General features: G+C 44.5%; 1 protein-coding gene across 1 annotated transcript in view; it reads right to left on the bottom strand.

Moving 5' to 3' along the window:
- Positions 1-15,843, bottom strand: part of LOC144754585 (alkaline phosphatase-like) — a 232,990-nt gene that overhangs the window by 57,168 nt on the left and 159,979 nt on the right. The window contains exon 7 of the mRNA XM_078642552.1: positions 14,203-14,272. Coding sequence (XP_078498678.1) covers positions 14,203-14,272 — 70 coding nt within the window. The remainder of the gene's footprint in view (positions 1-14,202; positions 14,273-15,843) is intronic.

Raw genomic sequence — 15,843 nt, 5'->3', positions numbered from 1 at the left:
AGGGGGACTGGCTGTGTGCCATAGACTTACAGGATGCATACTTCCATGTGCCCATTGCACACAAACACAGGAAGTTCCTGCGATTTCAAGTCGGCACCAATCACTATCAGTACACGGTACTTCCGTTCGGGCTGAAGTCTGCGCCCAGGACGTTCTCGAAGTGCATGGCGGTGGTAGCGGCACACCTGCGGAAGAACAAGGTGTTTGTCTACCCGTACCTGGACGATTGGTTGATCAAGGCCTCCTCCTTCTCGGAAGCTCAAGCGCACTTCCGGAAGACGTGCGTTCTATTGAACAAGCTAGGGTTGCACATCAACATGTCCAAGTCTGTCCCGACTCCGGTCCAGTGCATTCAGTACTTGGGAGCCTCCATCAATACGCTGTCGGCAAGCGTGTCTCCTTCGGAGGAGCGACGATTATCACTCCTTCGGAAGGTTCAGGCTCTCATGACCACTCCAGCTACGATAGTGAGGACGGTGTCTTCTCTACTGGGATCGATGGCTCCTTGCATCTTCCTGACGCCACATGCGCGGCTGCACATGAGACCGCTGCAGGAGTGCTTGGAAGATCAGTGGGACCAGAGGAGAGGATCTTGGGACGACAAGATACGACTGTCTCTGCATGCTCTTCAGTCTCTGAAGTGGTGGTGTTCAGCGGAGAATCTCCTCAGAGGGGTTCCCTTCCACAAGGACATTCCCACTCAGACTATTGTGACGGATGCTTCTCTCCAGGGATGGGGAGCGCATTCCGGAGACTTACAGATTCAAGGGACGTGGTCCCCGACGGAGTCCACGTACCACATCAATTTCCTGGAACTCAGAGCTGTTCACTTGGCACTGAAGGCTTTTCACCCGTCCTTCCAGACCAACTCTTTGCTTGTACAGACGGACAATACGACCACGATGTATTACCTCAACAAGCAGGGGGGCTCGAGATCGCGCACTCTGTCACAGGAGGCGCAGGCGATCTGGCACTGGCTTCTGGCCCGAGGACTGACGATAACGGCCACTCATCTGCCAGGTGTGCAGAATGTTCAGGCAGACGAACTGAGCAGACTGATTCAGGAAAAGCACGAATGGGTCATGAACGACGAAGTACTAGGAGAAGTCTTCGCAAGGTGGGGAACTCCAGACGTAGATCTGTTCGCCACCGCCGAAAACAGCAAATGCCGAGACTTCACCTCCAGGTACTACCAGCCGGGGACGGTGGGGAATGCGTTATCGATCGACTGGTCGAACAGCTTTCTGTACGCTTTTCCACCCATTCCCCTGATTCAGACGGTTCTCATCAAGCTGTCCCAGTCCAGGGCGCGGATGATACTGATTGCCCCGGAATGGCCCAGACAGTGGTGGTTCACGGACCTGCTTCACCGGTCTCTCCTTCCTCACGTGAAGCTGCCGTGCAGGCCGGACCTTCTCACGAAGTTCGGGGGGCGGATGTTGCACCCCAACCTCTCGTCTTTGAGTTTGGCGGCCTGGCTCCTGAGATAGTGCAATATGGCCATCTGAATCTCCCAGAGGATTGCATGGACATACTGAAGGAGGCTAAGCGACCTTCCACTAGGACTTCTTATGCTTACAAGTGGAAGAGGTTTAGCATCTGGTGAAAGTCCAAGACCTATGACCCAACGACATGCAAGGAGGATGTCATCCTTCCATATCTACTACATCTGGCGCAGTCTGGCCTTAATGTCCATTCCATTAAGGTTCATCTGGCTGCTTTGACTGCCTACAGGAAATGCCCTTCACAGACTTCCTTCTTCCAGATCCCTGTGATCAAAGACTTTCTGGAAGGCTTGAAGAAAGTATTCCCTCCTGTCAGGCTTCCTTCGCCTTCCTGGGAATTGAATGTGGTGCTGTCCAGATTGATGAAGGAGCCTTTTGAACCTATTCATAAGGCTTCGTTGCAGCGCCTGTCCTGGAAGGCGGCGTTCCTCGTGGCCATTACATCGGCCCGCAGGGTGAGTGAAATTCAGGCGTTGTGTTGCCAAGAACCTTATACTGTATTTCATGCTGCTAAGGTTGTTATGCGTACTCACCCTAAATTTCTTCCCAAGGTTATTTCTGATTTTCATGTCAACCAGACGATAACTTTGCCTACGTTTTTTCAGAATCCTTCATCTCCAGCGGAAAGGTCTTTATATTCCCTGGATGTTAGGAGGGTGTTGGAATTTTATCTGGATAAAACCAAAGATATTCGTAGGTCAGACCAATTGTTTATCAATTATGGATCAGTCAGGACGGGTCTTGCTACCTCTAAACAGTCCATCTCGAAGTGGATTGTGTCCTGCATGCAATTGTGTTACCAAAAGGCTATTAAGACCTTAGGGGGTAAACCTAAGGCTCATTCCACCAGGGGCAAAGCTGCCACGACAGCCTTGCTCCGTAATGTTCCGATTGCAGAAATCTGCAAGGCGGCCACTTGGAAGTCGGTTCATACCTTTGCTAAGCATTACTGCCTGGACACTGATGAATGAATGAATGAATGAATACCTTCTTCTATAGCGCATGGCTACTCTTGAGCATCCCAGCGCTGTAAGACCAAGGGAACCGGAAGACACTATTGAAACAAGTGTGTCTTTAAACGCTTCCTGAAAGCGAGATGATTAGACTCATGCCTGATGTTATCTGGGAGTGCGTTCCATTCTTTAGCTGCATGCACAGAGAGCCGGCGGCCACCCATCCGCGCCAGCTTTATCCTGGGAACTACCAACAAGTTCCGCTGGTTGGATCTCAGAGATCTCACTGAACGATGCCAGGGCAGACGCTCAGGTTGGGCAGGCTTCGCTGCGAAATCTGTTCGCACAATAAGTGGTTAATTCTTTTTTCTCCACCGCCGCTTTGGTGTGGGGATGGGCTTGCCATTCTATTCACTGGATTATGACTATACACAGAGATCCCCTACTACAGAAGGAGTAGTTTCTGTCCTGTAACTCCAGTTCTGTAGTAGGGGTATCTCTGTTATAGTCATAAGCGCCCGCCCTCCTCCCCGGTGGAGAGAGATATTCATGTAAGGAATGCTACAGGTCTGGGGTGTTACGCCTTCAAAAAGAACTGAAAGTAACTGGGACCTGCAGTGCATTCTGGGATACTGTGAAGTTCTGGAAGGTTCTCTTAAAGGCACAGTATCCTATTCTGAGCCACATAATGGCAGCCTATGGGTCTTGTCTGTCCAGGTTCTCCTCTCTATCATTCCAGAGGGTGTTTGCTGTTAAAGCAAGGGAAATCTGTACAGGCTTTGCTGTTTTGTGGATTTTGTGGTGGAATTTCTAGTTGAAGTACTGGACAGTGTAGCTTTTATAGGCTGCATTATCTGTCTTTAAATTCTCTCTTAAGTGTCTGTGCAGTTCTGCATTTTTCGACACTGTAAGAGATTATTTTTGATTGCTCCGGGGTCCACGCACATGGGCGGGACTATTCACTAGATTATGACTATAACAGAGATACCCCTACTACAGAACTGGAGTTACAGGACAGAAACTACTCCTTTTCCACCATCCAATCCACATCTGGCCACCAAACCTTTTCCATCACTCTTGTCTTTGTTATGCTGAGTCCCAAATGCCATTAATGCACCACGTAAATAATTCCTTTCTTCAAACTAACTGGTGGCAAGGATCTACCATTCCTCCAAATTTCAATATCATCTTCATACAACTCAACCTTCACCACCTCAACCCTCTTCCTACCACAATCCTTCTAGGTCAGCGATCAGCCATTCGCTTACTGAGTAGGATTGTGGTACACTTGTTTGTGTTGTGTTAAGAGGCCAGCACCAATCTTCCACTGTTTACACAACATTCTTGCGCTATCAGAAAGATTTCCAGTATCCCAAAATGAGTGCCAGTGGGGCCCACTGCCACAACGGGCGCAATAGGACCTCTGGATAGGCACTAGGCTCTTAGGACTACCAAGAAGCTTGTTTTGCTAATAAGGGGAGAGAAGGAGATATTCTGTCCTGCGTGCAGGGAGCCTGCCTTTTCAAGCCCTAAGAATTAGGGCAGGCGCGGCCTGTGCAGGTAAGCACGGTGGGGCAGTAGGGACGGGTTGGTAGGGGATTCGACAGATAACCACGAGGGGAAATGAAATCCTCCAACCCGGTCTTACTGCTCCTACCTCCATGGGCCGCGACTGAACGAAGGCTCGGCTGCTGGTGAGCCTGTCCTAAGACTCACTACCCAAGGCACTGACTGGTGCTGAGACTGGAGACCAACCCCGTTACAGAGCCTGACCCCAGGTGATCATCATCAAGACTGATCTCTCCTCTTTACCTGCTGTCAGTAGTGAGAGGGAATACCTCATTCTCACAAACTACCTTTGGAGGGTGGCTTGTTTGAGGTGGGAATCTTTTCTGCCCCCCTGAGATCGGCCTGCTGCACTGTGTGCTGCTGCAACATGGGACTTTGTTGCCACCCATGTGTTCTCGGGAAGCCCCCTGCACACTGTTTTGTTCATCATTCAAGCAATCAATCAACCAATCAATCACAGTTGTAGAGCGCACTACTCACCCGTAAGGGTATCAAGGACCTGGGGGGGGAGGGAGTGCTGCTACTGCTCAAACAGCTAGGTCTTGAGAAGTCTCCTGAAGGTCAGCAGGACCTGGGTCTGTCGCAGGCGGATGGGAAGGGTGTTCCATGTCTTGGCGGCGAAGTGGGAGAATGATCTGCCGCCGGTGGTTGCTCGTCGGATGCGGGGGACGGTGGGGAGGGCAAGGTCAGCGGAGCGAAGCTGGGGGTTTGGGGTGTAGAAGGTGAGTCGTTTGTTGAGGTCCGGCATTGTGGAGTGCTTTGTGAGCGTGAGTGAGGAGCTTGAAGTTGATCCTCTTGTTGACGGGGAGCCAGTGCCGGTCTTTCAGGTGGGGTGTGATGTGGCTGTGGCAGGGGATGTCGAGGATGAGGCATGCAGAGGCGTTCTGTATGCGTTGTAGTTGTTTCTGGAGTTTGGCAGAGGGCGTTGCCGTAGTCCTGTCTGCTGCTGACGAGGGCCTGGGTGACCGTTCTTCTGGTTCCGGTGGAGATCCATCTGTAGATCTTGCGAAGCATGCGGAGGGTTTGAAGCAAGAGGAGGAGTCAGTGTTTACTTCCTTGGTCATTGACAGTGATGAGTCCAAAGTAATTACTGTCACCCCCAAAGAAAGAGGCTTTGAGTTCCAAAGCGCCTTGCTTTAGAGCACCATGACGGTAGGAGTGATGAATCAGACTGAGTACCATCCCACTAACTGCGACCACCCTGCATGATGCCACCTGCCACCCACTGGGAAAGGACACTGGCCATGTGCACTTGAAGCACACACGGCTAGTTAGAGTGCTATGAGTGCGGCATCCTAAGCATGTGTAGCTACCTGGAGAACTTCAGCTAAGTTCATTAGAAGCAGATACGGTCAACCCAAAGATGAGATGTGCAGCCTGCATCCACTGAAGGGCCAGTAAGACTGATATCAACTGCATGTATATACATTTCTGACTTTTTGCTGAGGACCAGAGACCCTAGTTACACGTAGGATCTGCATCCATAGACAGTGTAAACCAGTTTGTCCCTAGAGTTGAACCAGATTACTGTGACGAGAATGCATGTGTCTCACCTTTTTCTGCACTGGTGTTCTAACACACCACCCATCCACTGGAAGGTTTGACCACATGATAACTATATATACGCCGCACAAGTTATTATATGAATGTTAAATGAAACAAGGTTTTCCACAAAGGTGCGGGCTACAGTACTTACAAAATGTGCTGAAATAAACCAATAGCATTACAGGAAATCAAGGTGCTCAACAAATATCGTAAAATAAAGGGTAAAGATAGAGAACGGTCTGCACCACTGGCAAAGTGGAGAGTTGTCATGGTAACAGCCGGCCTATGACAGGTCGAAATTGTTTCAGCCAGATATGAATGGAGGATTTTGTATTGCGCCATTATGTACTTTGTTCAAAAGCCCATTACATGAACTATTTCAGACCGTTTTGGATTTTTGTCGTAGGTACTTCGTAGCATATCTCTATTTGGAAACTTGTATTAAATGAATGATATTGTCTAAGTAAGAAGAGTTATGTGCCACAAAGTACAATATGAATATTTTCTGGTTCCCGATTTGTAAGTAGAGCACTTTCGCACCCAATACTATATTTTTCCTGTATAAATATGACTGCATTTATGGTGCTTTGACTTGGTGCACGTATAATTGAATCCTATGAACGTGATGTTGTGCAAAAACATCGATGGAAATAAATATGAAAAGAACAATGCTGTCCCCTACAGGTAAATAATATATCGCCAGTAAGAGAATGTGGTCCATCAAGATGCATTTCTATTCTCTCCGTTTCTGAATGAATCGCAAGAACAGCAAAATACACTGTGTAAGAAACATATTTAATTACTTGAAATTGTCCTACACAATGAGAAAATTCATTATAATTATTTAACGAGCCACACAGTTGAAGTGATAGTTAAGAGGTGATCTAACAAGTGATGCTATTGATGCTAAGAAATGCATAGCAATGCAATAGGTCTCACATTAGGAAAGTTTGAGCTATTGGTTTTGTAAATGCAAATTTTTTAATTTATGTGTTGGTTTTGAAAATAGCGAAATTAATAGCTTTGTCATTTACAAAGCCAATACTTTTAGTTTTTTGCAAATGTGACACCTATAGCATTAGTAATGCAACATGTTTTGTATTTACGTGACTTAGATTTATTGATATTACAAATAACAATGGCTTTTAATTTTTTTAAATAATTAATACTTAAATAAATGTTATTGTAATTTATAATGGCAGTAGCTTAAACTTTTGTAAATAACTTTTGTGAAGATTATGTTCAGTGTATTTTATTGTGACTAAAATCCAAGAACAGAAGTTAAATATTAACATCTTTATGTGACATTTGTAATAAAGCTTAAAACATTGAGAGAACATATTTGAACCAGTTGTTGTTGAATGGTTGCACAGATTGATACTGTGGTGGCGCTGAGTGATGTTGTGGTGGCGTCGAGTGATGCTGTGGCGTTCAGTGATGCTGTGGTAGCGTATAGTGATGTTGTGGTGCCCCTGAGTGAAGCTGTGGTGCCCCTGAGTGATGCTGTGGTGGTGCGATAGATAGATCGAGGTAGGGCGATAGAAAGCTAGAGTGAGGGCGATAGATAGATAGAGTGAGGGTGATAGATAGATAGAGTGAGGGCGATAGAGTGAGGGCAATAGATAGATAGAGTGAGGGCGATAGATAGATAGAGTGAGGGCAATAGATAGATAGAGTGAGGGCGATAGATAGAGTGAGGGGGATAGATAGAGTGAGGGCGATAGATAGAGTGAGGGCGATAGAGTGAGGGCGATAGATAGATAGATAGAGTGAGGGTGATAGATAGATAGAGTGAGGGCGATAGATAGATGTGTGTGGTTGTGTGTGTGTGTGTGGTTGTGTGTAGTTGAGTGTGTGGTTGTGTGTGGTTGTGTGTGTGGTTGTGTGTGGGGTGATGTGTGTTTGTGTGTGGGGTGTGTGTTTTTGTGTGTGTGTGGTTGTGTGTGTGGTTGTGTGTGAGATTGTGTGTGTGGTGTGGTTGTGTGTTTGTGTGTATCTGGTTGTATGTATGTGGTTGTATGTGTGTGTGCATGGTTGTATGTATGTGTGTGTGCGGTTACAGAAGGATGTATGTGGAAGAGAGCAGCAGATCAGCACAGCAGAAGAGAACAGGGAGTTAAACAAGCAATTAACGAGGATCAACTGAAAACAGAAGCGCTATTTAAACAAAGACACAACTTTTCCCCCCATGTAGAGTTATTGTATTGGGGGCTGGGGAAGTTCACAGATCCTTCCTTTTGCTCCTCCCCCTCGTCCATGGCCAAGCTGCGAGCCTCAAAGTGACGAATGTGGGTGTTGAGCAGGAGCACTGGCTGCAAACGGAATTGAGCTAGCGCCTTTGTGTGCTGCAGCCTGCAGAGGCAGAGGTTGTGAGGGCTGCCCAATTATTGAAAATGACCCCCCAAAAAATGCAAACACTCTAAAGATGACACTGCGTCCAGTGAAGAAAAAAAATAAGCTCTCACGTCATAGTTGGGCAGAAAGTCTTAACAGACACACTTTATATTCCTCATACGTTTCCCTACACTAGTCCCTTTCGTCAGAGGGACTCCCAGCATTCAGTCTGGATTATTCATCCCACACAATACTAATAAATCAAAAGGCAATGCAGGACTAAGATTGCATGCTTGCTTGGGTGGGAATTGTGATCTATAAATAATAAGTACCCATTGCTGGTGTAAAGGTCAACAGGAGTATCTTGTGTTCGATATTTAATGCTTTATGAAGCATTAAGGCAATACATGCAAAGGACCCTGATAAAATATCAATGTAAAATAAAATTGCACATTTTGTACAGCAATGATGTAGAAACACAAAAATAAATGCACTTCCTATTAGTAGGACAAAATATATTAGGCGTGCTTAAAATCGATAAAAATAACTACTTGTCATCCTAAAGTGAATAAAATAATTGACAAAGTAAATGACAACCTTCAAATTTAGTGCATTATAAACTTGGAACAGATGTGAACTCCAATAGGTTACGGTGCAGTGCCAAACTCGCAGACAGCTTTGTGGAGCGGGGGCGGGGTGTACTGGCGGGTCTGGCCATGTAATACAATGGGCCTGCGGATAACACGTTTGCAGGGTGCGCACTTCGCCAATATCACGGGCCGTCCCCACAGTGATTGCCTGCAGAATGTAAGTCACTCTACTCGCTCTATCTGTACGAGGCCCGGGACAGACTGAGCGGGATCCGTGTTAGGGACCATGGAAGGAGCGTAATGGGAAGGGAGCTCTGAACAACCACAACTCTCCCTCTAGAAGCAGCCCGTGGTGATGTTAGGTTTGGTCGGCATCAGACAAAATTGGCAACTAGTTATAAAATTAGAAATGCAAAGAACCGGACAGAAAAGCAACCACGTAAATAAATAATACTGGTGTTTTTAACAGTGCTTGCTGCAGAAAATTTGGCAGATTCCTTGTTCTCATTACAAACGTAACTATTGTCGACTAAACGTGTGGCGTTGCTTTAACTGACCTCGAAAGGTTAAATGGCTGAGACGGCACTTCCTTGATTTGGATCTGTGACACGCACACATAAACCCAAGTGCCTCGCATGTGAAAGAAAAAAAAGTCTGAATCATGCCTCTTCATATTTAAACATGGTGCTTAGATGTAACTGGGGGTGCTGCAAAAACTGGGCGAGAAGGGAGGGGTGAATGCCAGCAGGAAGGGAGGGGGTGGCAAAGCAGCTGGGGTGCCAAGAAGGGAGGCAAAAGGGAATGTATGCACCATGAAATGGACGGAAAGCCGTTGCAAAGCTCTGGTAGCTGATGGGTAGGGTCGAGTGCACCAAACTAAAGGGGGGAAATCGTAAAAGGGATTAGAAAGTGAAAAGTGAACTGGGTAGAGGTAAACGAAAGAATAAGAGCAAGGCATAAGAGCAAGGATGCACAACAGGAAAAGAACATGAAAGAAACACGGCCTCACGGCCGTGAAAGTGAAAGCACGGCCGTGAGACGCGCTCTGTAGTGGGGGAGGGGCAGGGGCCGTTATGAGACGGATTCCTCTGAAGTCTTACGAGGCGGCAGATGGTGTTTAATGTGCACGCGGGTTTCGCGGACCTTTGGAATGCTGGGTGAAGCTGAAGGAGTCGATTAGTAAAAGGAAGTCTTTTGTGAGCAAATGAACTTTGTCCAAGTGAATGCTGAAGTCACCAGCTAATATATATTATTTTTTTTTACCAGTATCTCCTAGATGTTCACAAAGTCTGTGAAATGCTGACAGGAAGGTAGAACAGTGTTTGATGATTGATGGAGAATGGCGCAAAATGAAAACAAGTCGGATGGGGGTGGGGGGCGGGGGAGCAGGGGAGTGATCGAGTGGGAGGGAAGCGCTGGAGAAGCGTCGCGATTCAAGAGCCTGGTGGGGGGGCGGGGGAGCGAGCGAGTGGGAGGGAAAAAGAGCATATGGGGATGGGGTGTGAGTGAGGCCAAGCGCGCGCTGGCGAAGCGTCACGCTTCAATAGATCACATGAACTGCATTGAATCTGCTTGGAATCTGCTTGTTCAAAGAGTTTGTTTCAACTTCTATAGATCTTGACATCTGCAATGCGCAAGCGCATTGGCAGAGGCCGAAACCTAAAAACGGCAATTGTTAAAAGAAGTACTGGGAGAATAATTAACAAAGGAATGTGTTCACACCTATTTAAAGTTTGCTTGGCAGTCACTGTTTCAATTGAAGCAGGGGCATGACAGAGCACAAACAAATACAACACCTAAAGCACCGAGAAAACATTGCAAACCTCTGCCTGCTGCAGCTAATAAGCTATTTAGTGTCAGATGAAAACAGAAACATGCCCAGAGGTGGAGAGCAGTGGACATGAGTCAAGGTAATCTCTCCCATGACCAAAAGAGATATCAGTTATTTGGGCTCTTATTTTATTTGATTGTGGTGTGTTCACAACTGGAGTTAGAGGACACTCGCACAGTGTAAATACGTTTGTGGATACATAAAAAGGCAATCACAGTGAAGGGGGTGTTTCACAAAGCCATTTAGGAATATGTGAAGTAATATTCCTGTAGTACTCTTTTCCTTTGTGAACTAGTCTCAAAACATCTAAAATAGGTACAAAATGGGAATATTCCTATACAGTTGAAAAGCTGGGACTGGTGGAATAGTGGACCAACGTGTCCACTGTAGAGGCCTGTGTTTGACCTCATTGTCACAGGTTCAAATCCAGGAGGGTCCACTCTGCTTTTCATCCTTCTGAGGTCGATAAAATGAGTACTATTGAGTTGGGTAACAATAAACATCTGTTATTTAGCACCAAGAACCCCTTCTGGGTGAACGTTCGCTTCACAAATACACATGTTATGTTACAGTTAGTACAAATAGTAAGGATGTGTCCTCTTTGCACTTTTACTAGAAGGGGGTTGTACGTTTTGGGACAATTTACAAAGTCATTAACAAGTAAGTCAAACAGTACTCCTGTTGCACTACTTCTGTAAAAATGAATGCTTTTTATGAGTCAGTTCCATCATATTTTAATAAGCATGAGATTGTTCAGGTAATTTCTAAGGAATGTATTCTGGCGTAAATCTGAGCCACCACTTTGCTTTTCCACAGTTCAAACCCACTCTTAGAAAGTGGCTTCGCAATCTGGAAAAGTTGCCAGCAGTCCATCTCAACCCCTACTCTTTAATGACATGAGGATAACTACAATCAGAAATGTAAGTGCATTATTTATATTGTGCTTGATGTGTAATGAATTATCATGTCTAAGTCACAACACTCAAAAGCTTTGTATCCCAATCTCATCTCTAAAAGCCCCTTCCCCGATAAATGCACTTTTGTACCACTATCCATGATGTGTAAAGCCCTTCTGGCTGAAAAGGTCCCAAATCTTCCAATACATACAAAAATATATAGAAAAAAACACAGATGACAGGCCGAGTCAACGCATTTAAATTAAAGTTATGAAGATTAAACATGTTCTCTTCATTTTAACATTCATATGTCAAACACCCTTCCTTAAGGTTTTTGATCTGAGGCAAATCAGACATGCAACAAAACCAAAGGAAATCCCATAATTCAGTGCATTGCCCTTGAGTTAAGTCTATATAAGTAACCATTTTTCAATTACAATGAAATCTAATTGAGTCATAGGTGTTCACAATGTTATTATTTGCTGCTTAATTTATAAAATAAGGAATGCTGGAGCTCAAGATATTTCTCAGGAGGTCAATGCGGCTTGGACCATCTATGGTCACTGCCAGCATTGCCAAATATCAGCACCTATGACACCTGCTTGCCATTGTGGTCCTACAAATGTGACACATGGTACTATACCAGGTGATCCAAAGATGTAAGAATGGCCAGAGAACCCGGCATTTTTACTTTTTTAATTGTATATTACATTGACACAACCTTTACTCATGGGCTGTTTTAAAAATGGACAGACAGTACCACTATGTGGTGGACACTCAGTAATGTGTGTAGGTTTTACAAAGTGAGTTACGGCACCACGTACCGGCAAACGCTGGTACTAATTAAGCACTGTTATCAATGAAAAGAGCACAGCACAATATTCCTCATATGGATCTAGCCTAAGTCAAGCAGTTCTTGGTGTGAAACGTCATCCCATATGTCACTATCAGGCAAGTGCACTGCTGTGGCAGATAGTCTGACTACATATGCATCTTCTTCTGATATGAAAACCAGATTTTCAAAGGAATCTTCACATTTGTGCCTCTACAGATTTACCTTTGTTATTCATGCACTGGTCATCTATCCTCAAAACCCATGTTGTTTAACCTGGGCCAAATAGAATTTTCTACAAACCGGTACCATATACAATTCACAATGATATGCAGTAATTTCTAATAAATGGTGGATAAATTGACCAAGAGTTTATGAGGCAAATGCTGTATGCAATTTTTCTATTGGTTATGGAAGTTAATTTTTTTGTGACTTTAAGGAAGATGCATCTAATATTTGTAAATAAACCATAAAATACAGTGAGAATTAAAGGGGAAAAATGTGTACAATTTGCATCAGCATTGCTAGCTGGGGGACAGTCCTATGTTCTGATCCAAGCTTTCGAAGTGCACGATTCTGTGCAAATCAGTTGATCTTCCTATTCCTGATACTTTAAATATCTCTAGTGCAAAGTTTGACACAATTGCTCTAGGTGAGCGTTGGTTCCTAGCACCACACAGGAATGTTTATTTTCTAATACAGTTTCTTTTGAGTGATGAAGAGGCTTATGTAGGCATTAGTACAGAGGCAGTAGCTTCTTTGGACCACACGTAGGGCCATATTACCAAGGTGAAGTATCGCCGCTTTTTCAGCGAATTGTGCCGAGAAAGCGGCGATACTTCTAGCGCCCTATTAACAAGGGCATGCTAACGCCTGCCTCAAGCCCACTTTGCATGTCAGCGAGAAACATCGCTAATGACATGCAAAGTGGGCGTTCCCACGTCCAACCACAAATGTGGTTGGAGGTGGAAACACCCTATTACCAAGGCAGGCGCTGGGAGAAGGAGACCTGCGATAAACTCGTTTATCGCAGGTCTCCCAACGCCTGCTCTGATCAGGTGTTAGGCATTGATAACATGGGGGTGTGGATCATAAAGCTGAATCCACCCCTCCATATTATCAAGGCACACATTCGTGCGTGACAACAACGCTTGTTTTCACGTGCTAATGTTCCCTATCGCCGGATTTAATATCGCCTACGTGTTGCGCGTTGATAATGATGCGCTAACACGACGATAAAATCAGGCGATAGCCGGCGATAGGGAAATGTGCGATGTGCGTTTTCTAACGCACATCTTGGTAATATGGCCCGTAGTGTGAAAGAATTTTGTATCTTATGTTTAGGACTTCTTGAGGTTGGTTTGGAAATGCAAGTTGGCGGAATGGTTACGAACTGTCTTGTGCACATTTATGCTGTTTTGGGGAATATACGGCTCTGGAAGATGATGTCAGTAATGGAGTCGGAAAGAGATTCACATCGGACACATGCCGATTTCCCCATAATTAATATACCATATGCTAACGGAGAGTCTTAAGATTTCTTTTTGCTAAAAAGTTGAAGGCTTCATTTTGAGTACCCTGATGCTGGCCGGGGGGCGGAATGGGGGTGGGGTGGTGGGGATTCGGGCACAATTTTGCATCCTTGCATCCGTGGAGCCAATTTACTGGGATTCCCTTTAATTCCAGGAGTGTAGATTTAACGTGGATTAAGGGTTGAACCCTGAATAAATTCTGTTATACTGGGCCCAAAGTGCCCTATAATTCCTCATTCTACCCTTAATTTCCTCCTGGAGACGTCGGCTCCCAGGGGAAACATGAGCGGTCTGCAGTCATTGTGCTGACCTCATAATTCCTGAGAGGGCCAGTATCAGGATTCCCGCATCAGGAGTTACAGGTCTCCCATAAAGAGGGCCTAGAAGAGATCAGTGTGAACATTTACAAGTGTTTATCTAGAATATAATCGAAAACAATGCAGTTGACATCCAAACCTCCTACTAAAGGCAACTATTTAACATGTATGCAAATCAAATATCAACTTTCACTTGCTATACTTTTGCAGTTTCCCTTTCCTCCGTTTCTTCCTTCCCCAAAATGACTCTCCTTCACCAATGCATGATGCCCTTCAGCTGCTCCTTGCCAGAACTCACCCATGAGATAGTCGACGTTGTCAGGGTTGAGATTTAATAGAGCTGTCCGGTTCCAGACGTAGTGAGCCCTCTGTGTACAGTGAAAGTAGAGGCACGAGTATAAAAACATTAATGCATTGGATTAGTAAATTAGAATACGTCTTACTACACAAGGCATCTACATTGGTGTCCTAAGTGAGGAGGACATAATGCTGACAGGAAACCAAAAACTTTTCCCAAACAACTGCTTCTGAGATAAAACAGCTAAGGATGGAAAACATATTGTACCTATTTCTAAAGTTGGAGAAATACTGCACTTTGCTCCTAGTTAGAATTCCAGCCAGATAATGCTTTCTTGCCTATGTGGGTATTATTTTTGTTTTAACAGCATTATTTACGTAATATGAATATTTTTCCAATTGAAACAACAATGATGTGATGTACAGAACTATGTTTTCTTGGCATAGGCCAAATTAAACCTGGACTCCATTTTGGATTTAGATATATCCATGTTTTCACTTCTCATTGACATCGCATGCAGCATAATGTGCACTGATGCTTTGTGTTGACAACTGTTCCTAAATTGTTGCTCTCCAATGTCTCTTCCTGTTCACACACTGTTACCCTACTTATTCATAAGGATGGTATTGTTTAAGTACCCAGATTTTTGCTAATACATCCGATGACATTAGGTCAGAAGAGTTTTATTATTATTCATTTAGGGGGTTAGTGCTAGGATGGTGGTTCTATATGACATTTTTAAAATTGTGTATTATGACTTGATGATATGTTGATACATTTGCTCACCCTTTACTGACTGCAATTTTCATTGCTTTCAATTGTAAAGTTGTCTCTAAAAAGATGTGTTTTGGGGGTGACCTAGAGAAAATCTTCTTGGACTCGAAGGGTACCCCCTTATTTTCTATTGATTTGCTGTATGTTCTGGACTTAGGCTATTTTCTAGATTTTTATCAGGGTACATCTACTTTAAATTATTCCTGAGCTTTATGCTTATGATTGGAAACATTATTCATTTTGATTGACTTTGATATTTCCTTGCCTTCTGCACTGCACTTTAATGCCATTAATAAAACGTATTGGTTCTAAATTAGTACTTTATAATCCAATCTCCCGGCACTCAGTTATAACAATTTAAGTCAGTATTTGTTCAAAATAGAACTTACTCTGTGCATAGATCTAGGCATTCATCCACAGGCCACAAATTGGGTTCTTACAAAATAGATATTTTATTAACACGCATTAGTGAACACAGTCACAATAATTTATGAGGCAGAAATAAATAGTACAAATTTCACAGGTGAAAAGTGGCCAGAAGAGGATGGTAAGTGAAATAAGGGACAATTGAAATTTATATGTCCTCCTCTTCCTGGTCCACAAGAGAGAACAGCCGACACGTGTTTCGTCACGTCATGTGACTTCCTCAAGGCTTCTAGATGTTTCAAAGCGAAGGTTGGTATCTAAGTCTATATTCTTCTCGCTGATCTCCACAGTTAAGGAATTGGTAACGAATGATTTTGTCCAAATGTTTCTTATGCTCCTGTTTATTGCAGTTACTGTGTTGGACCCGGAGAAAGTGTTGCATCAACGTGTCTTCCTCCACAACCCGAGTCCAATGATAACGCAAGAAATATCAGTGTATTT

Source organism: Lissotriton helveticus, chromosome 5_1 (assembly GCF_964261635.1).
Source record: "Lissotriton helveticus chromosome 5_1, aLisHel1.1, whole genome shotgun sequence".
Taxonomy (NCBI): domain Eukaryota; kingdom Metazoa; phylum Chordata; class Amphibia; order Caudata; family Salamandridae; genus Lissotriton; species Lissotriton helveticus.
This window is presented reverse-complemented; position numbering and strand designations above follow the sequence as displayed.